At 40.1% G+C, this 25,542-nt stretch overlaps 7 protein-coding genes across 8 annotated transcripts in view; 5 read left to right on the forward strand and 2 right to left on the reverse strand.

The window, feature by feature from the left end:
- LOC128266833 (chromatin-remodeling ATPase INO80) overlaps window positions 1-21,442 on the reverse strand; it is a 38,832-nt gene extending 17,390 nt beyond the window's left edge. Inside the window, exons 1-9 of the mRNA XM_053003637.1 lie at window positions 21,029-21,442; window positions 20,777-20,970; window positions 18,085-20,249; window positions 17,881-18,021; window positions 17,544-17,721; window positions 17,138-17,478; window positions 16,800-17,061; window positions 16,572-16,739; window positions 464-622 (exon numbers count right to left, since the gene is read on the reverse strand). Coding sequence (XP_052859597.1) covers window positions 464-622; window positions 16,572-16,739; window positions 16,800-17,061; window positions 17,138-17,478; window positions 17,544-17,721; window positions 17,881-18,021; window positions 18,085-20,249; window positions 20,777-20,970; window positions 21,029-21,308 — 3,888 coding nt within the window. The 5' untranslated portion in view covers window positions 21,309-21,442. The remainder of the gene's footprint in view (window positions 1-463; window positions 623-16,571; window positions 16,740-16,799; window positions 17,062-17,137; window positions 17,479-17,543; window positions 17,722-17,880; window positions 18,022-18,084; window positions 20,250-20,776; window positions 20,971-21,028) is intronic.
- LOC128251610 (putative serine protease K12H4.7) lies at window positions 1,597-3,262 on the forward strand. The gene is made up of 6 exons (XM_052978658.1): window positions 1,597-1,733; window positions 1,792-1,994; window positions 2,060-2,521; window positions 2,587-2,729; window positions 2,786-3,058; window positions 3,124-3,262. The coding sequence occupies exons 1-6, from the start codon at window positions 1,731-1,733 to the stop codon at window positions 3,243-3,245; spliced, it is 1,206 nt and encodes a 401-aa protein (XP_052834618.1). The 5' UTR covers window positions 1,597-1,730; the 3' UTR covers window positions 3,246-3,262.
- Window positions 3,667-5,566, forward strand: LOC128251607 (putative serine protease K12H4.7). The gene is made up of 7 exons (XM_052978655.1): window positions 3,667-3,922; window positions 3,988-4,169; window positions 4,230-4,465; window positions 4,522-4,753; window positions 4,807-4,979; window positions 5,034-5,324; window positions 5,385-5,566. Exons 1-7 carry the CDS (start codon window positions 3,722-3,724, stop codon window positions 5,489-5,491), a joined length of 1,422 nt encoding a protein of 473 aa, XP_052834615.1. The 5' UTR covers window positions 3,667-3,721; the 3' UTR covers window positions 5,492-5,566.
- Window positions 6,148-8,835, forward strand: LOC128251606 (putative serine protease K12H4.7). The gene is made up of 5 exons (XM_052978654.1): window positions 6,148-6,410; window positions 7,354-7,535; window positions 7,592-8,059; window positions 8,131-8,297; window positions 8,359-8,835. The coding sequence occupies exons 1-5, from the start codon at window positions 6,162-6,164 to the stop codon at window positions 8,754-8,756; spliced, it is 1,464 nt and encodes a 487-aa protein (XP_052834614.1). The 5' UTR covers window positions 6,148-6,161; the 3' UTR covers window positions 8,757-8,835.
- LOC128251605 (putative serine protease K12H4.7) lies at window positions 10,388-12,228 on the forward strand. The gene is made up of 5 exons (XM_052978653.1): window positions 10,388-10,643; window positions 10,704-10,885; window positions 10,941-11,408; window positions 11,468-11,649; window positions 11,722-12,228. The coding sequence occupies exons 1-5, from the start codon at window positions 10,422-10,424 to the stop codon at window positions 12,123-12,125; spliced, it is 1,458 nt and encodes a 485-aa protein (XP_052834613.1). The 5' UTR covers window positions 10,388-10,421; the 3' UTR covers window positions 12,126-12,228.
- Window positions 15,150-16,402, reverse strand: LOC128251613 (uncharacterized). 2 transcript variants are annotated; one of them, XM_052978663.1, is made up of 2 exons: window positions 16,017-16,157; window positions 15,150-15,960 (listed from the first exon to the last, which is right to left on the reverse strand). In XM_052978663.1, exon 2 carries the CDS (start codon window positions 15,937-15,939, stop codon window positions 15,277-15,279), a length of 663 nt encoding a protein of 220 aa, XP_052834623.1. In that variant the 5' UTR covers window positions 15,940-15,960; window positions 16,017-16,157; the 3' UTR covers window positions 15,150-15,276. The 2 variants fall into 2 exon arrangements, with proteins under 2 accessions (XP_052834623.1, XP_052834622.1); XM_052978662.1 differs by having other exon boundaries at window positions 15,155-16,402.
- A 371-nt stretch (window positions 21,443-21,813) lies between the features above and the next one.
- Window positions 21,814-25,399, forward strand: LOC128266835 (aprataxin-like protein). Its single transcript, XM_052978652.1, is given in 5 exon segments — window positions 21,814-22,096; window positions 22,166-22,391; window positions 22,990-23,168; window positions 23,171-23,470; window positions 23,528-25,399. Coding segments are annotated over 5 exon segments (2,202 nt in total). The 5' UTR covers window positions 21,814-21,943; the 3' UTR covers window positions 24,872-25,399.
- The last annotated feature ends 143 nt before the right edge of the window (window positions 25,400-25,542 follow it).

The following is a 25,542-nucleotide window of genomic DNA, read 5'->3' on the forward strand; positions in this document are numbered from 1 at the left end:
AAGGCAGGAAATGATATGAAACTCGTACAAGAACAGGGATAGCGCCAAAGGGTACCCTAACTTCCTCAACTATTTATTTGTCGGCCCCGGAATACTTTCATATGGTAATCAAGGGATATCTGTTTTATAAATTAAGCCAATAAATGCACAAGACAGCGGAGAAGTACTCAAACTTATAAAGAACCCGGTAGGCGTAACCGAAATGTCGCCTAACCAATTGTATAATTAATTTCCGGTGTTGGTTTACCAATCCAAACCATTTTAAGCCCATCTACAAGTGCTCGTGTTTCGCGTTGAGCATTTTTTTTTAAATCCCAAAGGCACAACAATGCATTGGTTTTTAGGAGGGTTTTTTTTTTATTCCCAACAAAGCACGTGCCTAATATGCCACTAAACAAAAGGAAAACCGAGCAACTTGAGGAGTTTGCGGTTTGGTAGGGTTTCCTGTCCCCCGATCACTCACCTCGCTTTTTTCTCGGGCCCTCTGCAGAATCCGCTCCTCGATGGTTCCTTTGCAGATGAGTCGGTAGACAGTCACCTGTTTGGTTTGGCCCAAACGATGGGCCCGATCCATGGCCTGTTGATCGACAGTGGGATTCCAATCTGAATCGTAAAAGATGACCTGAAAGTGGGAGCAAATATTTTGTAAGTTATATTTTTGTTCTTTTTTTATTGAATATTTACATATAAAACAGAAGAAGGGGTTGCATTTAGAATATGAATTGTTTAGCAAGCATATTTTAAATTTACAAATTACAAGTTGGTAGCAAATATATTTAAGTTCGCTAAAAATTTTCTTAAAACATTTTTTCCGACCGACATTAGTATGCAAATAGTTGCTGCACACGCACATCCTTTCGCCATTCTTTTGATGATTTTGAGCCTGCATTTATTAGTTCCTTCCTCGAATTCGGCTACCCTATAAACCACTTTGTAGTGTCACGAATTTTTCGCTTTTCCTGTCTATTATCTGGAGTAGGAAAACTCCCGCCACCGGTGTTAACCCTTCGTTGCCCCTGTTGAGCCGCACTTGGTACGTGTTTGGTGTGCAAGTGTTCAGTAATTCCCCGTCGGATTCTCAAGGGTTGTCTGGAGGGAGTGACGTTTCCGGCTGAGAGATGGGACTAATTAAAATCGAACTGCTCAAGCCATTGATGTTTTCTTTTTTATATGAAACACGTGTTGAACCCTATTTAGAATTGAAAGAAGGAAGTATCCCATTGAGGAATCTGTCTATTAAATAGAATAGATGTTCAATTGAAAACATTTCCCTTTGGGAAGTAGAGTTGGGTTACTATTTTGCATAATATTGCGATAGGGAAATACATACACCTGAAATTCGATATGTAATTAAATATAAACAAAAAATACGTTTGCTTTAAAAGTATTTTGCACGCTAAACTCACTTCTACAGTTTATGTATCACTATACTAAAAACTGCACTGCTTCTCTTCACACTGCTTTACAAAATTATGATTAGTTGCAGCTATTTTAACATTTATATATTCTCCATGCAAAATGCTATTTAAAACGCTCAAGCCAAACTTTATAAAAGCAAAAAAAAAAACCATTAAAAATTCTCTATAGTAGCAGCAATGTACAACAGCAAATTAGCTTTGTTTTACTTAACTTTACTTTTTATTGGCATTCGCTGCAGTGGGAAAGCCATTGAGTTTCGATGGATTGAACAGAAACTGGATCATTTTCATTCGGATTCACGAACTTTTAAAATGGTAAGATTATTAATATAATCAATCTCTTTATAATATATGACATTAACCACTGTTCTAGAGATATATGGTAAAGGAAGATTATTTTAAACCAAATGGTACCATTTTTTTCTTTATGGGTGGCGAGGGCACAATATTATCACCCACGACAAATGTTTCAAACATTATGTTGACCAAAAGTTATATTAACGACTTGGCTCAACGATATGGAGGATATCTGATACACAGCGAACATAGGTACTATGGAGAAAGCAAGCCGACAAAGTGAGTTCCAAAATGTAAAAAAATTTATGTTCAAAAAGGAAAATTTAAACATTTATCGTCTTTAGATATCTCAACGTAAAATCCCTTAAATATCTCACAGTCCAACAGGCCATGGCGGATGTGGCTGCTTTAATTCAATTTTTAAAAGGAAATACTACTCATTTCGGTGAGTCAAAAGTGTTTTTGGTGGGAGGATCATACTCAGGCTTTATGGTCCCCTGGTTCGCAAAACTCTATCCCAACTTGATTGATTTAGGCTGGGGTTCCAGTGCCCCGTTTCAATTTAAAACAGAACTAAGGGCATTCTATTCAAAAGCTTTAAAACTTGTTCTACAAGTTGGTGGTAAAAAGTGTCATCATCAGATCGTAGATGGTTTAAAGTCTCTCAAGTATGCTTTAAGCAAACATAACACTTCAAAACTTATAGAAATGAATATTTGCGGATTTGACCACACAAAAAATGAGTACGTTATTAATTTGTTTGAAAGACTAACGAAAGTGGTTGGCACTCTAGTGCAATATGGAAAGTAAGTTACTTATTAGTTTGACATCCAAAAACAAATTAAAAGCATTTTTCTTGCATTGAAACCAGTATTAAAGAGGGTTGTAAGGATATATCAAAATCCTCATTTACCCTGTACCTAAAAAAGCAACTAAATGGGAACTCTACGAAATGCTACGACTCTGTATCCAGTTTTAAATCTTTACGGGACGTTCACTATACCACGGATTCAGGTGGGCAGATTAATAAATATTATGAAACACTTTCTTATCAAAACCTTTTATTTCAGCCCGTCTTTGGTTGTACCAATGTTGTGATGAGCTTGGAAATTTTCAAACCTCTGAATATATTCCTTTAGATTTTTGGCTTGATATGTGCTTAGACGCGTTTGGAAATAAGTTTTCGAACTGTTATATAGACAGAAGTGTGAAAGACACAGATCAAAATTTCGAGGATATGGAAAACAGGGACAGTTTCCGGCGAGTCTTTTTAACCCAACCGGAACTGGATGCTTGGACCTCTACTAAAGTGAGAAAACACAAAAGGACTTATTTCCTAAAAGGTGAATTTAGACTCAATTGGGCATAATTAATTATTTTAATTACAAATGTGGTCTAAATACTAAAGGTGCAACTCACTGCGAAGATCTACAGGCCTCATCAGAAAATGATAAGCCATCTATAAAAGCCTTAAAAAGGGACATTGATATTGAAGTGCAAAAATTACAACATAAAGCGCACAAACATTAAATTCAAATATTTAATATATTTAATTTAGTGTTATTTTATTTATTAATAGTTATAATATATAAAATAATGTATGGAAATGTAAATTTTATTTGTGTACTACCTTCTTCAACATTATCAAATTCTCCTTGTAAGGGTACTTGTATTTCAGCGTGTATAGCCCATACCGGTTAACTCTATTGCTTACATTTCAAGTACCCACAAATTGAGTGAGTGAAACCCAATGATTGATAATCGAAACAGTTGTTGCGACCACATTACCACTCGATAAGACGCCGCATGGCTTCCAAGCTAATAAAAACCAGCGTAAATACCAACAATCTATTTAGCCCAGTTGACAATATTATTTACTGGCTTAAAACCGCTAATTAAGTACTATGCCTGCGATAAGATTTGGCTTTGGGCTAAAGCAAGTTATTTAGTTGGCACATAAGCTGTTAAAGGTTGTTCAGTACCGTTCAAACACTCGACGATTGACGATGAAGTTCTGGCTGGGAATTTCGTTGGCTCTTTTGGCCTTGGCCCAAACCAATGGAAGTATATTTGAAAGGACCTTCAAGCGGATCCATGAAGAGCCACCACTACCGGCCAATCAAAACCGAGCGGATGTAGTGCAGACCCTCTGGATCGAACAAAAATTGGATCATTTCGAACCTTCGGAAACGCGAACCTGGAAAATGGTATAAATTACATAATATTCTGTAATAAAAAATATTTTAGGTAATTTTTTGTTTTAACTTTTAAGCGTTATATGCTCAACGATGCTCTTTATAAGTCTGGTGCACCTCTGTTTATTTATCTTGGAGGAGAATGGGAGATCTCCACGGGCAGAATAACTGGAGGCCACCTTTACGACATGGCCAAGGAGCACAATGCTCTTCTGGCCTACACTGAGCACCGCTACTATGGACAGAGCAAGCCCCTGCCGTGAGTAGTCCCTTAATACAAGAGAGCTTCCTAAACGAAATATTTCCCATCTCCTTTTAGGGATCTTTCCAATGAAAACATTAAGTTCTTGAGTGTAAATCAGTCCTTGGCTGATCTTGCTCATTTCATCCATACTATAAAGAAAAACCATGAGGGTTTGTCCGAGTCCAAGGTCTTTATCGTGGGTGGTTCCTACTCCGCCACAATGGTCACCTGGTTCAAGAAGCTATATCCCGATTTGGTAGTTGGTGGTTGGGCCTCAAGTGCTCCGCTCTTTGCCAAGGTTAACTTTGTGGGTAAGTAGAATTCTTTACAATTTTTTATGGCATATCTTAAAATATATAATTTGCAGAGTACAAGGAAGTCACTGGCCAATCCATCGAACAGATGGGTGGCTCCGCCTGCTACAAACGAATTGAGAACGGCATTGCCGAGATGGAGTCCATGCTGGCCACCAAACGAGGCGGTGAGGTCAAAGCCATGCTCAAGCTCTGTGAACCCTTCGATGTCTATAGCGATCTAGACATCTGGACCTTGTTTAGCGAGATTTCCGATATCTTTGCGGGCGTAGTTCAGACTCATAAGTAAGTAACACCTAAACTACTAGATTAAAAGCTTAACTTTTGTTCAACTTTAGTGCTGGCCAAATTGAGGGTGTTTGCCAGAAGATAATGGCCGGTTCAAATGATCTGAATGGAGTTGCTGGCTTTTTGGTGGATTATTTCGGCGAGAGTGGTGGCAAATGTAACGATCTTAGCTATGATGCTATAATTGGAGTCCTTCTAGACACCAGTTACAATGGCAATATGAGTAGGTTTACAATTAATTGATCTTTAAAGCAACAGTTAACAAAATATTATACAGTGCGTCAGTGGATATTCCAGACCTGCAATGAGTATGGTTGGTATCAAACATCGGGATCCAGAGCTCAACCCTTTGGCACAAAGTTCCCTGTCACTTACTATACCACCATGTGCGGTGATCTTTATGGCTCTCAGTATAGCAACGAGTTCATTACCAACCAAGTGAGTGTCACCAATCAATTCTTTGGTGGATTGTCTCCCGGCGTGGAAAATGTCTACTTCAGTCACGGACAATTGGATCCCTGGAGGGCAATGGGAATTCAGGATGCCGAGCAGGCCACCATCATTCCAGGTGCGTTAATTTGGAACCATTAATAAAAAGTAAGGTAATAATTTAATCATGATCCTGCAGAATATGCCCATTGCAAGGACTTCAGTTCAATTAGCTCTTCTGACACCGCTGAGATGAAAGCTTCAAAGGAACGCATTGCTGAACTTGTTCGCGAGTGGGTTAAATAATAGTATATAATATCACTATGAGGGAAAAACCCAGTTTAAAGTTAAGTGAAATAAACAACAAAAAAACCAAAAAAATCTTTTATATAATTGAATCTTATCAAGTAAAGATAAGATTCCAACGAAATCGATGGTGATCTGATTGAAGACAGCTTTATGATTAAACATAATCAAGTTGAGATTAGATTCTTACTAAATCGATGGAAAACCATTAGCGATTAATGATTTAATCTGTTTTAAAACAAAATTTTTGAAAACATTGCATTAAATGCAACACTTGTTGAAGGCAATTTTATAAATAATAGCAGAACTGATAAAATCATATAACTAAATCTTAAAAGAAACCAAAATACAAAGCCTTCAAGTTCGATTACTATACAATACCAATGTCTTTTTCTAAAACGAACTGATTAGGTTATCTTTGCACAGCTGTGATTTGGATTGGCCGACAATAAATAGAAATGTCCAACTAATCTTACAAAAGATTCACATAAGTTCCGATCGATTTATGATGGACAGCAAATGTGAGCGTAAAATCGCAAAGTTAGAGGCTATGGTATCATGGCGTTGGTCACTTATCAAATAAATAAAATTTACAACCTTTATCGTGGCCGCATATTACTTAAGTACCCGACACCATTGACGGTTCATTTAAAAGCCTAAATCGGACCGAATGGCTAGTTCATTTGTGAAAATGGCTGCTCTGCGTTTGGTCTGTCTTGCCGTAGTCTTGGTTCTAGGACTGGTCCAAGCCTTGGACTTTCCCAAGGTTAAGGATGTGCCTGTTTTGGTCAGGACCATGAAGGACTTAAACCGTGGTCCGCCGCAGCCGGTGATGACTAAGCGCGTAAATGTCCAGGAAAAATGGATCACCCAGAAACTGGATAACTTTGACCTGAGCAACACTGCAACCTATCAAATGGTAGGTAAATTTGGAAGAAAGTATTTCTTTCAAAAAATATTTATGTAATTTCTAAAAGCAATTACATTTAAAAACAAGAAAGGAAGCAAACTTCGGCAAGCCGAAGTATATATACCCTTGCAGCTATGCCAAAGATTGAATATTCTTGAAAGCATTAAAATTATGATTTTCTTGCGTAAAAGTTTAAAAACATTGAAGGTATGAAGATTTGCAGCTCAATTATTCGATAGTTCCTATAGCAGCTATATGATATCGTTTTCCGATTTTAATAAAAAATAAAAGTGTAATTCTGAACTGTCAAATCATTAATACTTCAATAAGAATTAAAAAAAAAAAAAAAAAACAAAATAGAAAAGTTACATTAATTTCAATTTTTTTTTTTTAAACAACGCGTCGTAAGACCCTCGACCTGTGTACAAAAAAAAAAACGCGACAAAAGACACTCGACCCGTGTTAAATAAAAAACAAGAAAGGAAGCAAACTTCGGCAAGCCGAAGTTCATATACCCTTGCAACTATTGCAAGAAGTAAATATTTTTGAAAACATTAAAATTATGATTTAGTTGCGTATATGTTTAAAAACATTGAAGCTATGATGATTTGCAGCTCATTTATTAGATAGTTATTTTATATATTTTTATTGTTCCTATTGGAGCTATATGCTATAGTCGTCCGATTTATGTACTACCTGCAATAGAAAAACCACTTTTGGGAAAGTTTTATGCAGTTGGCTTTAAAACTGAGAGACTAGTTTGCGTAGAAACGGACGGACAGACGGGCATGGTTAGATCAACTCTCCTAGTGTTGCTGATCAAGAATATATACTTTATAGGGAAATGTCTCCTCCCCTGCGTTGTAACCTTCTGACTGAACTTATAATACCCTCTGTAAGGGTATAAAGATAAGTAACAATAATTGAATCACTTGAACGTGTACTTTTGCAGCGGTATTTAATCAACGATGAGTTCCAAACTGAGGGAAGTCCCATTTTCATTTATCTGGGTGGCGAATGGGAGATAGAGCCAAGTATGGTCAGCGCTGGACATTGGTACGATATGGCCGCTGAGCACAAAGGTGTTCTCGTCTACACCGAACATCGTTACTACGGCCAAAGTGTTCCCACTTCGTGAGTTAATATTAGTGTTATCTACCTTAAGCAAAAAATCATCGATTTTTGTTTAGTACCATGTCCACAGAGAATCTGAAGTATCTGGACGTAAAACAGGCCTTGGCCGATGTTGCCAAGTTCATTGAGAAACTCAAGGCTGAGAATGCCCAATTGGCCAACTCCAAGGTGCTTCTGGCTGGCGGTTCCTACTCGGCCACCATGGTGGTGTGGTTCAAGCGTCTGTATCCCGACCTGGTCGTTGGTGGCTGGGCCTCCAGTGCTCCTCTTTTGGCCAAGGTCGACTTCACCGAGTACAAGGAGGTGGTGGGCCAGGCCTTCCTCCAGTTGGGCGGGCAGAAGTGCTACAATAGGATTCAGAACGGCATCGCCGAGTTGGAGTCCATGTTCGCCAATAAGCGTGGAGCGGAAGCTAGGGCCATGTTGCGCCTGTGCAATAATTTCGATGACCAAAACGATTTGGACATGTGGTCCCTGTTCGGAAGTATCTCAAATGTATTCTCTGGCGTGGCGCAATACCAAAGGTAGGGATAGGGATAGCCAAGATCCGATAAAATTATAATATTTTAAATATTTTTGTACACAAATATTACAGATCCGGCGACATTGAGTACTACTGTGACTACCTGTTGAGCTTCCGAGATGATGTCACGGCCATTGCAAACTTTGTGTACTGGGGCTTTGGAATGCCCAGTTGCGTTGATGTCACCTACTCCAGCACCGTTGATTACTATCAATGGTTGGTGGAACACTTTGATGCTGGTAGGTGGCAAATTCTGTGATTCTTAAACGAAACTCGAATTAATTCTTGCCCTTTTCATAGGTCGTCCTTGGTATTATCAGACCTGCAATGAGTACGGCTGGTACCAAAGCTCTGGCTCGAGGAATCAGCCCTTTGGCACCAAATTCCCCGCCACCCTCTACATAAACCTTTGCGGTGATGTCTTCAGTTCGCATTATGGAAATGAGCAGATCAACAACAATGCGGCCGAGACCAACGAGTATTTCGGTGGCATGGAGCCCGGAGTGAAGAATGTCTACATGACCCACGGTGCCTTGGATCCATGGAACCCCATGGGTCATGGAGTGGCCCAGGGAGCGACCGTCATCGCCAATGCCTCGCATTGCCCCGACTTTGGATCGATCTCGTCCGGTGACTCCGCCGAATTGCGGGCCTCCAAGGAAAAACTCGCTGCACTGGTGCGCCAGTGGTTGGCTTAAATTTGTTGGCCAATATTGGTCGTTATTTGATATTATTGATATGTAATAAAGGAGTAAAAGAACTTATATCAACTGAAAAGTGATTTTTCTGTGAGTATAATTAATTTTGAAAATTGACGGTATAATGATGTCAGAAAAAACTGGTTTAGGTAACCATGTTTCGATTTTAAGGACGTGGTATTTACTTCAAACCCAAATTGTTAAATTTAACCATATTATCATTTGGTAATTTATAAAAAAAATTGATCTTTAAATTATTTATCATCAAAATTTTATAGTTTAAGAATTTTCAAAATTTAATTGACCATTACGTCGAGTTCGTAACCGTATGTGTTTATTAATTAGTACTAATTCATCATGGATCTAAAAAGAAAGTTTTATTGGGACTAAGAAAAATAGCTTTTCTTAAAAATGACTTGGCGCCGAAAAGTATGCTCCGAAATATATATGAAGAAAGAAAAGAAAATCGAAGGGAGCTGTACAACAACATCCATATAAACTAGTCGCTCAAACAAAAACCAAAACATTTTTAAATGAATAGATTTTAAATATTATCTATAAAAAACTATAAGATAAGATTTTAATTCCTATTCAATTACTAAACTATTTTTATCAGCCGATCCTTTTTTCTTTAAAAACGTATTACACTTCTTACACTTCATTATTTACTGTACTTGATACACAAATGGCAAATAATAGAGAACCGCTTCGTTTTTTTGCTCTTACACAATTGATAAGACAAATGATAAAGAATACATACGTATTTTTTCTTACATCATGATAAGACCCGGCTTATTGACCAAGGAACGTAAAAAGTAAATATTTGGTAACAAACAATGGCCAATAAAATTGCCCCATTTGCTTATATGAGATTACTTGAACAAATATGGAGGCACGTGTATACAACCCAAAAAATGGGATTAAATTATTAATTATGTTAGTATTAACACAACAAAATATGTTGCAATGGCCATAATTTGATCAAATCCATGATGAAAAGAAAAGAAATCTAGTGCTTCAAAATAATTAAGCTTATGTTATTTTAGACAAAAAGTTGTAGTTAAAAAAATGAACTAACATTTTTTAAATATCTCAGTGACAATACATTTTTATAAGTATTATACGGTTAGGTTTCTACATAAAGTTTAGGGCAAATTTACTCTCTCAATATTGTGTTAAAGTTTATCTCCATAAAAACTCCTAAATAGAGGTCTGGTACTATAAACAAATTTTCGAAAACAACAAGGAGTTTTTCAGGTTTGGCCGTCTGAATTTCTGAACGATTGGTGTGACAATTTGACTTGATGCTAAATTGCTGACAAATTACAAACTAGAACCTTTACATTACATTGGTTCAAATTAAACCCTATTTTTAATGCTTATATGCTTATATAAGCTTAACACTTCAGATCTTATCAAAACTTGCACAATTTCTTTGTCTTCCCTTATGACCAAAGGCATTCTAATGAACCTAGCTCAATAAATGTAGGCGTAATATAGACAAAGAACCCTCGACTTTATCAGTGCTATATATTTTCCGATTTTTGTTTGCTTTGCAATTAAGTGCCCAAAGACCCTATCTAAGGCTGATGCGAATATTTTCCAATAAATAGTCGCCCATCGATGGTGGAAAATCATTCGCAAACTTGTGAACTAACTAGCAATATGAAGTATACCCTAGTAGTACTCGCCCTATTGGCACCCCTGGCAGCGGCAGCCAGTCTGGGTGAAAAAAAGCCGGAGCCCAACGCTTTTGTGAAATCTCTGCGGGAAATGCATCGAGGACCTCCAGTTGAACCACAGACGACCAGGGCCAAGGTGGAGGAACGCTGGATCACCCAAAAGCTGGACAACTTCGACAAAAGCAACAATGCCACCTGGCAGAATGTAAGGATCTGATGACAGTCAAGTGTTTACTTTGCTAACTATCCTAATTTTAAATCCTAGCTGGTCTATATCAACAACAAGTATTTTAAAGATGGTTCTCCCATCTTTATATACCTGGGCGGTGAGTGGGCAATCGATCCCAGTGGCATTACCTCAGGACTGTGGAAGGACATTGCCAAGAAACACAACGGCTCCCTTCTCTACACTGAGCATCGTTTCTATGGCAAGAGCATTCCAATAACGTGAGTTCGATCAGGGTTCTTATAAATGAAAATGTAATAACACAAAACATTTTAGTCCTCTGTCCACACGGAATCTGCAAAGGTACCAGCGCGTAGAGCAGGCTTTGGCCGATGTTATCAACGTTATTAAAACGCTGAAGCAAGAGGACAAGTACAAGGACTCCAAGGTGGTGGTCTCTGGCTGCTCCTACTCGGCCACCATGGCCACCTGGATCAGGAAGCTCTATCCCGAAGTGATCAGGGGTAGCTGGGCCTCATCTGCACCGATCGTTGCCGAGGTGGACTTTAAGGACTACATGAAGGTGGTGGGCGAGTCGTACGCCACCTTAGGAGGACAATATTGTTACGAACTGATCGACAACGCCATCGCCTATTACGAGATTCTTTTCGATTCTGGAAATGGCACTCAGGCCGCAAAGGAACTTAATCTATGCTCCAACTTTAATGTCAAAAGCGAGAAGGACCGCTGGCAATTATTCAGCACCATTGCCAACGTTTTCGCCGGCATTGCTCAGTACCAAAAGTAGGTGGCATAAAACAACCATAGAGATTTAATGATAATTTAATATTTGTTTTTCATAGGCCAGAAAATGATGACATTCCCAGCTATTGCTCCATTTTGCGAGAGTTCAGTGACGATGATGGTGAAGCTTTGTCGAAGTTTATCAACTGGAAAATCAATGATCACTCTGGCGATTGCCTTAGCACTACCTTCCAAGGAGCTGTGGATTACTACGAATGGTCCAAGGAGAACTACGAAGACAGTAAGTGGTTTTACCCTCTAAAGCAATCTTTTTTGAAACAGTGTTATTAATGACATTTTTCACCCGTTTTAGGCGACTTGCCCTGGATTTTCCAGACGTGCAGCGAGTTCGGATGGTTCCAATCATCGGGCAGCAGGAGCCAACCTTTTGGATCTACTTTCCCAGCTACCCTGTATGAGGACACCTGCAAGGGAGTCTTCGGCCCGTACTACACCTCGGCTAACATCCACTCCAGAATCCGGAGGACAAACGAGAAATTCGGTGGCCTCGACGTCAACGCAACCAACATATACTTCGTGCAGGGTGCCTTGGATGGTTGGAACCAGGTGGGTGCTGGAACTGCACAGGGAGCCACCATCATCCCACTGGCCTCCCATTGCCCCGATACTGGATCGATCAGTGCCACCGATAGTCCCGAACTGGTGGCCTCCAAGGAGAAGCTGATTAAACTCGTGGCCGAATGGCTGGAGGACTAATGTCTCTATCTATGAATTTTATTTAATTTTTTTTGTTTATGTATAATAATATGTTTAATCACCAGTATAATCATATCATGTTTTTTTGCCTTTAATAAAACGAATTTTTAAAATATTAATCATAAAAGAGGAAAACGAGCAACAGTGTTTTACATTTAAAAAAAAAAACAATTAAACTAATTTGAAATGTTACTAATTTAATAACACCAATATCTAAAATAAAATTCTAAAGGTTCAATAATGCAGAGGCAAAGTTTTTCATTTAGAAAAAAAAATGAGAGCCAAACTACTTCAAATGACTTCTTTTGGCCCACCTTCTATATGTTCTTGTATTAAACGTATAAGTAACCTTATCACTGAGGACTTAACTGAAGCAGCCACTTGTCCTTTGTACAATTAACAAATAACTCGAGTGGGTCATTGTCTTAAATATTGATTGCCAGAACTAATAAAAAGTGAGTAGAGTTAAAGAGTATTCCTTGGAATGTCAAGCTCCCGAAAATTAATTAACCAAGAAAGGACAGAAATAGATCAGTCAGACCTAAAGTTTTCTGTTTGTGAGTACGAATTCATTTTATTTTCAAGCTTAGAAGATTTGCAAATATGATGCAATAAAAATTGAAAATTTATGAAGCCCACAAATCCATCAAAATGTTTGAAAAGGTGTGACCACTGCGGCAGTCCATCACGGACATAGACAGACCCGAAAAGTGAGGAAAGGTGGTGGTATGTGGAGGAAGAGCGGTCTCCTACACCCAATGAATTGCACTAAATCTAGAAACGTGCTGGGAATATCAAGATCGATGGACAGCCGGCTACTTAAAGACTTTGCATTGCTTTAGAAAATGTCATAAATCTTGTGAGCCGAAACCGAATCGAGGCACGCATTATAATGATCCAGCAGATCCATTTAACAAGCCCCAAACGAACTTGTTTTCGACAATACAATTTGCTTATAAATAGCATTAAATACAATTAAATCGTGGGCCTTGTATCATTTAAAATGTAACTGGTACAGTTTTCTTTTCCACTTTAAGATTTTTTTTTAGGAATTTCTGGCTTTGTGTATGATATAAGGGGAGAAGGGAGATTGGAAGGCAAAAGAAATGCCAAAGTGTTGAGTTTTTGGTCAAATTATATTGGTATGCGCCAAAGACATGAACGGGAAATACTTTTGTTCTTCTTGAAGGTTCTCAACGAAAGGAGAAGTTTGAGGGGCAAAACTTTGCGCTGGTGTTTGAGAAATTATATCGAAAAAGAAATAAAAATTCCAGCCATAATTTAAGATCTTGTGCAAATTGTTTGATGCTTGAAATATGTTTTTTTTTTTGCTGCTCGCCTGCTCGGAGGAAGTTGTAAAATTCTTTATTTTAGCTTGTTGGTTTCCCTTAAAGAGATACAATTTTAGACTTTAGTACAAGGCTGCTATTGGAATAAAGTTTTAGAATTTTAAAACAGTAAGAGCTTGCCAGGAAGAATAATTCTGAGTCACACTGAATCATCCCCATCCGTCGATAAGTTATAAAAGGTCTTTGAAGCCGCCTTCAACGACCAGCTGATGGGGAACAATCAGCAAGCTGAAATACCAACATCGAATTAGTCAACTCAAGACATAAACTTAAGCAAGTGGGACGGGGAAGCCGATCCGCCAAAAGAACTGGGGAACTGAGCCTGAGAACCTGGCAATAAAATGACAGAAGAGTAGGAGCTGAAACCAAATTACTCTTGGTCAGGGTGCGCAAATAACAAATCAAAACCGGTGACAAAATGATTTAGGAACCGGGCGAAAATGTTCACACGAAGCACCAGAGCTCAGAACCCATAGCCAAGTAAAAGATCGACCAGAAGCGCAGAAATCGAACAAGAATTGCGAGGGGAGAAACATGCAAAGATTCTGTTCGATATTGTATCCTTTTCGGCTGAGAATTCTTCTACGTGGTCGCTGGATTCGGATTGGTGGGTCTCATTGTTACGCGACGATAAAGATCACACGAGTAAATCATGGTCTGCCGCCACTCACACTCAACTCATCCCCATCCCCATCCGCATCGCCACCCTGCACCCCCCTGGCTCAAAATTCAACCTTGACTGCCGCGGTGCATGAACAAGTAGTTTAGCAAATGGATACAAGAGCCACACAGGGTTTTTCCGCCTTCAAGTTCGGAGCCATGACAAAGGAATTCTCCTCTATAATGGCGTGTAAATTATTGTCCAAAAGTTTCCAATAAATCATCAAGTCGGAGGCAAATAATTTCTGCCCGAAAAGAGAGCTAAGAGATTATCTAAGCTGTTTATATGATTTATATATCTGTAATTACAGATTAATATTTTAAATGCCTTGAGAGTAGAGTACATAAAAAATCTAAACAAAATCCTATTTAATGTGTAAAGAATATTGAACAGTATTTTTTTCAGTTCTGTTTAATCTTGACATGAAGTGCCTACTCAAGGCAAAGTCAATTATAATTTCACGCTCGTATATGGACTTGACTTGTGAAAACAATCGATGTAAAATGATTATTTATAGTATTAAGACTATCTACTGATAAAATGGCACTTTCCCACAGCACTTAAAAAAAAATCCCAAAGTATTTAAGTTTTAATGTAACAATCACAAAGTGACCGATGAATCTGAAAAGACTTAGTCTTATATCGTCAGGATACCAAAACAAATAAAATAAATTAAAATTAAATTAAATAATATATACCCATGCAGCAATTTCTAAAATTCAACATTCTTAAATACAACTTAATTCTAATTTTTATGCGTGTATGTGTTAAAACATTGGAGCTATAGTGATTTTAGTCATTATTATACGAAGTTATATTTTTAGTGTACAATATATTCGGTTGTTTCGTTCCGACTTATATACTACCTGCGATAGAAAAACAACTTTTGGGAAAGCTTCGTGGTAACAGCTTAAAAACTGGGGGACTAGTTTGAGCAAAAACGGACTGACGGACAATCGAAGCTGATTACGATTATATTCTTCATACATTGCAAACTTCTGACTCAAATTATAATACCATCATACCATGCATCGGTATAAAACTTTTGGAGTGATTATAATTTTATTAACGAAGGGAAATATCTCCCGTTGGCTTTTACTTTAAATAATTTTGACTGACCCCATGGCATTTTCGAAAACTTTTACGAACTACCAGCACGCACATTGTCATAGATCTTTACAACATCTTCGTCCTGTAGAATTTGTTTGCAAAATTCCTTGTAACGCGTCATTTGTCGATCTGTTAAATCCACCAGCGGTTTCTTCGGACAGTGACCCACTTCTGTGTGCGTAATCTTATAGCTGCACTGACGTAACTTGTCAGTCACCTCTCGCAGATCCTGCGGTCGACACTTAAACAAAACGGCGCCCCTTTCCAAATCGGTAACGACTCCATCGGTGGCCTTGCACCACAAGGCATCTGTTCGCAATGTTTGATTTAAATCCACGAAACTCAAAGAAGATTTACTGGGCAAAGTGGCCTCAATCAAACCAGTTTCGTTAAATAAATGTCGATTGAAGAAGCGCGCTTTGCCCTGCCGCAGTAAAGTGGCCAGTCGCAACTTAAGAGCGCTAAGATTATCCGTCCTAACCTTGCAGACCATGGCGACCAGTTGACGAGCGTAGTCTATGGGCAGGCTATATGTGTTCTGATTCCTCTCGTTCAACTCGCACTCCCTTAGAATCCGCTGCACACGACTGTAGGGCAGCTGCAAGGGCGACAATTGAGCCCTCAGCTCGTAATTCTTCTCGGGATCGATGGAGCCACCACCTCGATGTACGGCCAATCGGAGTTCGTTGGCCATTCTATCCTCAACTGTAGTGTCCTGATCAAAGCGGATATGTTTGTTGCTCAAAGGAGTGATGTAAGTGGAGGTCTTACTCGAGCTCCTTTGTCCACAAATCGGAGCCCATCGCACTCGCTTTACAATTATTGGCTCTGGTTGCTCCGGCAGCTGCAAGTCCAGTCCATTGCGCTTGTCGTTCTCCTGATGCGGGGAATTGCTTCGAACTAACATTGGACTTGGTCGGTAGGGATTAACGCTAGACTTTAGCTGGGGAAGTTTCGAGGACATCGACTTGTCCATGGGGTCAAGGCAGCGATTGTGAGACTTATTTAAAATACTTAAAATTTGGATCACTAAAAACTATGATTTTTAAATGGATTGGATGTTCATTGGATATTGGATTTACAATTAATGTGTGAATAAAATTTCGAAGAGAAAACGATTGAAAGCTGTTTGATTCGAAACAGTGTTTTTTGGAAACAGGGGTGATACAGAAATCTCTTCTAAAAGATAAGAAAATCCAACAAACTGGATACATAAAACTTGGACAACTGACATATTATGTTATTAGCTACACCTTTGCCAGAAATTTTTGGATAATAAAATATAAGATAAATAGTAACATTTAAAAACTACTCTTATGGACTTACCGTATCAGCTGCTGTCAAATTAATTCCCAGACCTCCAGCTCTTGTCGACAACAGAAACACAAATATATCAGCTCTCGTTTGGAAATCAGCAACCATGTCGCGACGAGCGGATATTTTACTTGAGCCATCCAATCTCATGTAGCGATGCTTGCGGTGCCACATGTACTCCTGAATAAAATACGTAATTTATTTAGAGAGACATTAAGATTTAATATTGAGTAAACTCACCTCCAGCAGGTCAATCATTTTAGTCATCTGCGAGTAGATGAGCACTCGATGCCCATTGGCCTTAAGACGTGTTAGCAGGGTGTCCAGGACAAATAGTTTGCCGGCGTCGGTGATAAGCGTCTCCTTGTCAGGCACCACGATTGAGGACCATCCACTTCGGGGCTTGCACAGGGCCAATCCGCTCGAGACAAGCTCCCTGCCTAGACCGTTCTCGCACTGCTCATGACGAATCTGCGTCCAGGCGGCAGTGCGACTGTCACAGCTATGAATAAATAAAATAAATTGTAAATAAAAAGTTACAATTTAAAGTGGAAAAGTAAGAAACAGGAAAAACTCACTATAAATGCCTATCTACCGCCTGAACTTTCTGGCCCAAGTCATACAGAAGGCGTGGCATGGAGAGCGGTTCGCATTTGTAGCTCCTGGGTTTTCGAGGGCGATGCGGAAACTCAGGTAGCAGCAACAGAGTGGTCACTTTCACATCGTTCTTGGCATTTGATTTGGTCTGCACCTCCACAGACTCGATCTCCAGCTCCTGCTTAGACTCATCTGCCATCTCCTCGATCAGTGAGGTCTTTTCCTTGAGTATCTTTGAGCGAATCACACGATGTTCAATGGTCTCCTGCATGTTGTATGTAAAGTAGTCACCAAAAGCGTACACGCTGCTCTCATTGGTGGTCTGCAAAAGGTAAACAAAAATTTTAAAAAGGCTGGTACGAAACAAACAATATTATTTTAATTTACCATAGCCGTAAAAATAAAGTTCTTAAGTACGCAGTTCGAAGGCATGTAGTCCAGAACCAACTTGTTTTCTAGCATGGGCTCCAGTAGTTGATACCTACTGTTACGTTGATTTTTCCACCAGAAGCAGCGGTAGGCCAGCAGTGGGTATTTCTCCAATACTCTACGATAATGCAAAAGACTGTGGGGAAAAATAGTAATAGTAATATTAGTAATTTTGTGTAAAATTCCAGGGCAGAAAAGCAAGATTTTAGTTGATTTGCAACAATTAAAATAAACATATTATATGAAAGGAAAGCTTCTTTATACCATTTACTTTCCAAACAGAGAAGATACTCACAAATCAATGAGTCCATTGAGGGTCACATCCACCATATCCCCCACAGATAAATCGCACAAGCGGGTAAATCCAAAGCAACTATTAACAGTCACATCCTCAAAAAGTGATTTTTGCATGTATTCGGATTTGAAGATATTAAAACTGTAAGGACATTGAAGAATATATTGAAAATAAGTGTATAAGCTTAAAAACAAATTCACCCACCGATTGTATAGCAAGTGCTTTCGACTGGGCAGCATTCTGTGTATAAGTCCATCTTCGTGAACCAATCTGGGAATCGTATACTCCGCGCATCGCATGAAGAACGGACTCTTGGCGTCCCTCCGTTCAAAGAGCTCGGGATGATTGCACACTTTGCGGAACTGCATAACCAGATTCATCAGATTTGAAGCCGAAGAGGACGACGAAGTAGTTGTGGATCCACTGGTCAGGTGCAGGAGATCTTCAATTCGGATCTTTTGCTTTAGCGCCCTGTAGAGCAACTTCTGACGAATGGTCAATGGACAGTAGACCATGATCTCGATCTTATCCGACAGCTCGTTCTCGACATCCTTCTTTATCCGCCGCAACATAAACGGTTTGAGGATCATGTGCAGTCTGGAGATTTGTTTCTCATCAATGCCCGTCTTATTTTCAGCATGCGATTCAATGTCCTTGGAGAACCACTCGTTAAACTCATCATGGGAATCGAACAACGTCGGCATGATAAAATGCAGCAGAGCCCAAAGCTCTGCCATGCTATTCTGGATGGGAGTGCCACTGAGAAGCAATCGATTCCGACAGCTGAAGCCCAGTAGTAATTTCCAGCGTTGAGAAGCAGCGCTCTTAATAGCCTGCGCCTCATCCAGCACCATGTACTGCCACTTAATGCGGTTGAAGTACTTGTAGTCGCTGACCACCAGCTGGTAGGATGTGATCACCACATGGAAGCTGGCATCGCGAGTGTGCAGGTGTTTCTGGTCCCAAAACTGACGCAGGATCTTTCGCTCTCCTGGGGAACCCCAATATGGTACTACCTTGAAATCGGGCACGAATCTGGACATTTCCTGCTGCCAATTGTGGAGCGTAGATGCAGGTGAGATAACCAAAAATGGTCCCCACACTCCGTAGTGCTCGGCGACATGGCAAAGGAAAGCAATCGATTGGACTGTCTTGCCCAAACCCATTTCGTCCGCCAAGATGCCGCTGATTCCTTGATCGTAAATGTTTGCTAGCCAGGTCATGCCCTTGATTTGATAGCCCTTTAGGGTTCCCTTAAACATCTTGGGCTGGGGTAGGTCCTTCATCTCCGGACGTGGTTCTGGTTTTATATCCCCTATATCTTCTAGTGCCTCCTTCTCTTGCTCCTCCTTCTTTGCAAAGACATCGAACGCCCTGGTTTTGTCCAGATCCCTTTGCATGGCAGCTTCGGCATTCTCCTGAGCCAACAGCTTCATCTCACCTGGATCGTAGTCATCCTGTACCGCCAGCCTGGCATTGGTCTCCTCATCCAGCTGGCTGAGAATGCGCAACTGATCTTCCTCAGTGCCCTGACCAAGTTTCTTTGACATAAAGTGGGCATATAGCTCGGTTTGTGTAATCAAGAAGTTAAGCTTTCGCTGCTGACGCTTCACCTCAATCAGCTCAACGTCCTGTTTCCGCTGCTCCTCCGCCTCGCGTTCCTGCTTGCGCCGCTGATCTCGCTCCACGCGCTCGTAGCGCTTCCAATAGGCGAGCATTTCCCTGGTGAGTCGCTTGGCCCGCCACACCGTTTCCTTCATGATCCTTTGAGAGTTGATGGCACGCTGGCGCACCACTTTGGCGCACATGCCAGCAACCCGTTTGCAGTTGGCCAGCATCTCCTTGTGGTTATTACTCTTGATGCGTTGCAGTCTGCCTGATTCCTTCTTGGACATAATCTGCCAGATGCGACGTCGGCGAGCGGCCATAGCAGCTGGGTTCTTACGCTTTCGCCGTACTTTGGTCACTTGACCCTCGACGCCGCCCACCACATCCACCTCCTCCTCGATCTCCTCTTCCTCCGGATAATCCAGCGCCAAGCTAGCCAGCTCCCGTTTGTAATCCACCTCGCCGCCATCCTCGTCGTCGTCATCGTTGGTGGGCAGTGTGTCGCCAAAGGAGTATTTACCCAGCTCCGACGGATGCACTTCCCCGGATTCCGGTGATCCCATGATGTCTCGCTTCTTGCGACCCCTTCTCCGTTGTTTGGGTGGTTTTGGTCCCGCCTGAGCCTCGGCCAAACGGGCCATGAGGATTTCCTGCTTGGTGCGGCGACGCCGCTTTCGTACGCCTGCGGTCGCCTGCTGGCGCTCAGCGAAAATGTCGTGGTTGGACAGCAAACCGCTGCTATAGTATGCATATTGGGCATTCTACAAAGGGTTAAAGCAGAAATTAGTTCACGATTTTAAGAAAACTGAAAAACAATGACCAGAAATACAATAAATGCGTTTCTTTTGCTTAGAAGTAACAGTTTAACAACGTTTTTTTAAGAACCTTTGTTACCTTTAAATTAAAAAAAGGAAGTGCCCTTTTGATAGTTATATAAAAATTATAATTCAAGGGGTATTTCCTTTAATTAATAAAAACTATAGATCTACGAAGTCATTCAAGTTTGACAAAAACCTCCTTAAACTAAATTATCTGCGTAAAAATGAACAAAGAAAAAGTCTTTAAAATGTAAAATACTTGTTTGTCTCGGACATTTTAAAAGTCGTCGTTTATTTCTGCATATAGAGAAACTTTAAGAACCCAATAAAAAAATACTTTTAATAAATAGTCCTGGCTTAGTTTTAGAATGCGTTAACAAGAAATAATTAAATCGATTCTGACTATTTGATTCTAAACTCCATTGAAATGCAAAAGATTTAAGGTCGCTCCACAATTCTACATTACTCACTGTGGCCTTTTTGTAGTAGTTCTTTCGCTGGCGCTGTTCCCGGATGTGCTCCCTGAGCAGCTGATGCACATACTCGTCCTCGGTGATGGTGGGATCATCGCTTTCCGTATCGCTTAGAAGGAGATCGTAGAGCCACTCCCGGTCGCTGGTCAGATCGTTGAAGTTATATAGTTGCGCCTTCACACTTTGTCGCTCTGAAAGGGGGGTATTTTAGTCAGGATTCTGTAGTAACTGCCGAAGCACCCAACTCACCCTCCTTGCTGCCCAGCAAGCGGTGCTTCCGCTTGCCGGACTGCTTCGTCCTGACGACGCCCACGGTGGAGGAGTCATCCGAGTCCAGGGCCTCCTGGTCCCTCTTGACCGCCTGCTCCTCGTCACTTTCCTCGTTGCTGCTCAGTGGTTTCCGCAGGGCTCTTTTGGCCATGTCCATAAAGGGTCGCATGTTGAGGGCCGCTTCCAACCGCTGGATGTGCAGCGGCTCCGCGATGAGACGGGGGCGTGGCTGGGGCGCCACCACGGGCTTGGCTTCCATCGTGGGAGCGGTTTAAGTCAGCTTTGGAGCACAATTATCACGTAATTACGCTTTTCTACTTATTCGGCATGCGTCGAGGTAAACAACAGTGTGACCGCAGCGGGATCGGCGAAAAATACCAGCAGAACGGTTTTAAAACACTAACATATCTCCGGTTTCACAGTGGGTGGCGGTAAGAAAATACTGAAGACAAAAACTATACAAATTTAATTAAATTGTGAAACATAAACATTAATTTCAATTTTAAATTAAAATATAATCGTGTTCAAAGCATGAACAAAATGTGTCGTTAATTTTAAAAAATTTAGGAAATCTAACAAGGTAACAAAAGTTAATCACAAAATTTACCTTATACAAATAGAATTCCATTGTAAATTCCTTGGATTTAATAATTAAGTCTATATAAATATATTACTTTACAAATAATAAAGAAAATTTTTTCAGTGCTTTCGGCAAACAAAAATATGCGTAAAAAGGTTCATCTCTAGCCGGCTTTTGTGTTTTCCAACACTAGCCACAATTAGTTCGCCAGCTGTCTGCGGCTTTGTTTTCAGTTTGCGTTGTAATATTTTAACTACCTTTTTGTTTAGTGTATTTAGGTGCTACTTAAATCCAGTAAAAGATCAACTTTTGTTATGTCCTGGCAAAATGCATTGGTCAAGGAAATGTTAAAGCCTGAAAACTTGATAATTTCATCAGAACTCGCCGTTGTTATAGCAGACAAGTTCCCCAAAGCGGTGCATCACTACCTAGTGCTTCCATTAGCCGATATTCCCAGTATCTTTCAGGTACATATGCATCAATGCGAAACCCCACAAGGACCACTTACATTATATATATTAAATACTGAATTTCAGTTGAACCGGAGCCACTTGCCGCTTTTGGAGGAACTACATCTTTTGGCCAGGAACGTGGTAGAGGTGAAGGGAGTCCGCTGGGAGGATTTCCAGGTGGGATTCCATGCGGAACCGAGCATGCTAAGGCTTCACTTGCATGTAATCTCCAAAGATTTCGTATCACCAAGTCTGAAGAACAAAAAACATTGGAACTCTTTCAACACAGACCTATTTGTGCCCTACAATAGTAAGAATTCCCTATTGATATGATTTATAATAACAAAACACTAGTTATTTATAAATTTAATTTGGCAAATATTAACACTTAGCACTAATACAATAACAGAACACATTTTCAGTAAATTGGAAATTTTAAAAGTCGGTTAGATTTAAAAAAATTTTGTATTCCAATATAAAGTGCAGATGGACCAAATATTTAGAACGTTCGTATTTCGTATTCGCATTTTCTACGATAAATTTTCTTTTTTTTTTTTCAAACCTAATAAAAAACAAGGAAATCTTTCAGAATGGCTAGAATTTATGACTCAGAATAATATCCTGTTTTTTGTAAGTTTTATTTTACACTGCGATAATAATCCGCGTTGCACAGTCGTGTACAGAAAATTGGTCACATTTTTCACATTGATAAGTTGCATTATAAAAAAATTCTCTTATCGAAGAAGAAATTCAAGCTTTCGAGATTTTTTTGCTAATTCATCAATGACTTCGTCTGCTGTGATTTTTTTTGAGATTATAATTCTCAGACCCAAGGGGGGGGATTGATACCCCTGATCCCCCCTATCTACGCTACTGTTTCGCTTGCCAGTAAATCATTCTGCTTACAGAACTTTACCAACAGCTGAAGAAGGAGAATTGCATTGCGCGACTGCCGAAAGCAGTGAAAGACGAACTGCTGGCCAAGCCGCTGACTTGCAATCAGTGCGAATTTGTGGCCAAAAACGTGCCAACACTTAAGGAGCATCTGGTGGGGCACCTCGCTGATCCCCCTAGCAAACGAACCACTAGTGCATACTAGAGAACCAGTTCATCAGCTTAGGGAACCGGGAGTAGACATCTGATATTCCCGGCTGATTCGGAACTTTTTGCTTATATTTCGGTGATTTTCACAATTTTCGGGAGCGGCTTATCAGAAAAATGGAGTTAGATAAGACGGCATATTTTCGGGATGAGCTGAAGCGCAAGCTAAAGGATAAGAGGAACTTTCTCATCGAAAGTGATCGGGCGGTGGTGATTAAAGCTGATTATCCCAAATCGCAATATCATTTTCGTGTGGTGGCTAAGGAGGAACTGAGGGACATAACTCAGGTAAGTCTTTGACAGAATGTTTTCGTCTCATTATTCACGGTTCGGTCTTGTTGCCAGTTGAACGGAGATCATCTGCCTTTGTTGGATCACATGATGGATCTGGCCAATCAAATAATCGAAAAACAAGAGCACCTGGAGTCTCGTAACTTTCGCATAGGCTTTAAGGCCCACACCTTCTGGAATCGGCTTAATCTGCATGTCATCTCTGACGACTTCTACTCCATGGCCATGAAACGTCCGCGCCACTGGAACAGCTTCAATACGGAACTATTTATGCCATTTCAAATGGTACACATGATGCTCAGCCTGCAGGGCTTCATCGAACCAATTTCGGATGAGCGGCTAAAGGAGCTGCAGCTTCAGAAACCTTTCCGTTGCAACCAGTGCGATTTTGTGACCGATTTGCTGCTGGAACTAAAGGCGCACCTATATTCCCACTGGCAGCGTAAAGAAGGCGAACGTGAGCAGAAGAAAAAAACGGATAAAATTATTCAAATGCTGGATGAGGCAAAGATAGATACGGCGGAGAAACCAGCTGAACCCATGGAAGATGGTGTCCAAATTCATCTAGGAGCGGAAATTTCCCAGAATCCAAATTTAAGAAATCCCTTTCTAACACCACAACAACAGCAGGCTCAGCAGCAGGCCGACAATGGATATGATAACTATATGTACGGACCACCGGTCAACATGATGAACCAGCCAAATCCCAACAATCCGTTCCGCAACACTCCTCCCCTCAACATCCAATCGATGACTCCGCCGCAACCGCTTACATTTAATTATCGTCAACCCGGCTATATGCCGCGCGGACCTATACAACATCAAGGTCCTAGAGCTCCTTGGAATGGTCCTCGCTTTCCACCTGGTCAACATCAAAGCCACTTCAGGCATCCCGGATTCAATGTATTCCGACCACCACCTCCAGCAAACCTGCAAGGCGGTCATCAATATCCAAATCAGGGATTTTTCGGCCAAGGAGCTGGGCCGAGTGGTCAACAAAATGGAACAAGACCGAAGTGGACACCAAGAAATGTCTTACACAACAACCAACAGAATCCAAACCAACAGTTTCAGCAGCCAAATCAGAATCACAATCAACAAAACCGACCTTATTCCAGTCAACAGAATCGTCAGAATCAATATCAGCAAAATAAGCAGACCCAGAATCCACAGAACGCCCAACAAGCCCAACCTCCCAATCAAGTGAATCGTCAAAACACCAATAATCAAAATCGTCAGAATCCTAATCAACAGAATCGTCCAAACCCTAATCAAAACAACCAGAATAAAAACAAGAAACTAGCAAACCAAAAAAAACCACAGCAACCAGCTGGAAATCCAAATCAAGGAGCTCAGGTCCCAACACCTACAACCAATCCCAAGTCGGCTGGCACTTAGGACCATTAAGTATAAATGAACCATTCTAAATGTATTTAAACGACTTTTTTTAAAAAATTTTAAAAAACCATAACAAAATGGTTTATATTCATATTCGTTTAATAATAAGTGAGCCATAAGAATCAATGCAGGTCCAGCCGACCAATTGCAAAAATGTATATTCGATTATTCTTTTACTTTAATTGGGAAAGCATTAAAAATGCATTATAAATGTTATCAGCTCTAAAAAAATTCTCATTACAATGAGTCATTCTTCATGGAATTATCAACGAAAATAATCTGGAGTACCATATGATAAATGGTTTAAAATAAATTTATTATATTATTCAATCAAAAATAATAATAAAATAACTAAACTACATATATTATTTCAAAAGATAAACACTACACAAAATCCAAACTGTAAACATTTCCAACCGTGCATGAAAAATGTTGATTAAATAAATAAATACATGTACTTGTCTCACTGCATATTTTATACATATGTATATATATTTCAGCGATAAGAAAACTGCATGATTGACTTAATGTTCGACTTTATTTTTACTTACATCTAAACGACCAAATCCTCCGCACAGCTTTAAGCAGCTGATGAAAAGCTCTGCTAATTTAAAACAAACATCAAGTAGATTCAGTTTAAATCCTTCCTTGGATCAATTCAATTAGATCCA

The sequence above is a fragment of the Drosophila gunungcola genome, chromosome 3R, assembly GCF_025200985.1.
Source record: "Drosophila gunungcola strain Sukarami chromosome 3R, Dgunungcola_SK_2, whole genome shotgun sequence".
NCBI classification, from domain to species: Eukaryota; Metazoa; Arthropoda; class Insecta; order Diptera; family Drosophilidae; genus Drosophila; species Drosophila gunungcola.

Coding starts and splice junctions, on each gene's coding strand:
- LOC128251610 (XM_052978658.1), top strand. Junction 2,522..2,586: donor ACTCTAGTGCAATATGGAAA/GTAAGTTACTTA, acceptor CATTGAAACCAG/TATTAAAGAGGGTTGTAAGG. Junction 3,059..3,123: donor AAGGACTTATTTCCTAAAAG/GTGAATTTAGAC, acceptor TAAATACTAAAG/GTGCAACTCACTGCGAAGAT.
- LOC128251607 (XM_052978655.1), top strand. CDS start 3,722: ATGAAGTTCTGGCTGGGAATTTCGTTGGCTCTTTTGGCCTTGGCCCAA. Junction 4,466..4,521: donor TGCCAAGGTTAACTTTGTGG/GTAAGTAGAATT, acceptor TATAATTTGCAG/AGTACAAGGAAGTCACTGGC. Junction 4,980..5,033: donor CAGTTACAATGGCAATATGA/GTAGGTTTACAA, acceptor AATATTATACAG/TGCGTCAGTGGATATTCCAG.
- LOC128251606 (XM_052978654.1), top strand. CDS start 6,162: ATGGCTAGTTCATTTGTGAAAATGGCTGCTCTGCGTTTGGTCTGTCTT. Junction 6,411..7,353: donor ACACTGCAACCTATCAAATG/GTAGGTAAATTT, acceptor GTACTTTTGCAG/CGGTATTTAATCAACGATGA. Junction 8,298..8,358: donor GGTGGAACACTTTGATGCTG/GTAGGTGGCAAA, acceptor CCCTTTTCATAG/GTCGTCCTTGGTATTATCAG.
- LOC128251605 (XM_052978653.1), top strand. CDS start 10,422: ATGAAGTATACCCTAGTAGTACTCGCCCTATTGGCACCCCTGGCAGCG. Junction 10,644..10,703: donor ACAATGCCACCTGGCAGAAT/GTAAGGATCTGA, acceptor TTTAAATCCTAG/CTGGTCTATATCAACAACAA. Junction 11,650..11,721: donor CAAGGAGAACTACGAAGACA/GTAAGTGGTTTT, acceptor CACCCGTTTTAG/GCGACTTGCCCTGGATTTTC.
- LOC128251613 (XM_052978662.1), bottom strand. CDS start 16,221: ATGGACAAGTCGATGTCCTCGAAACTTCCCCAGCTAAAGTCTAGCGTT.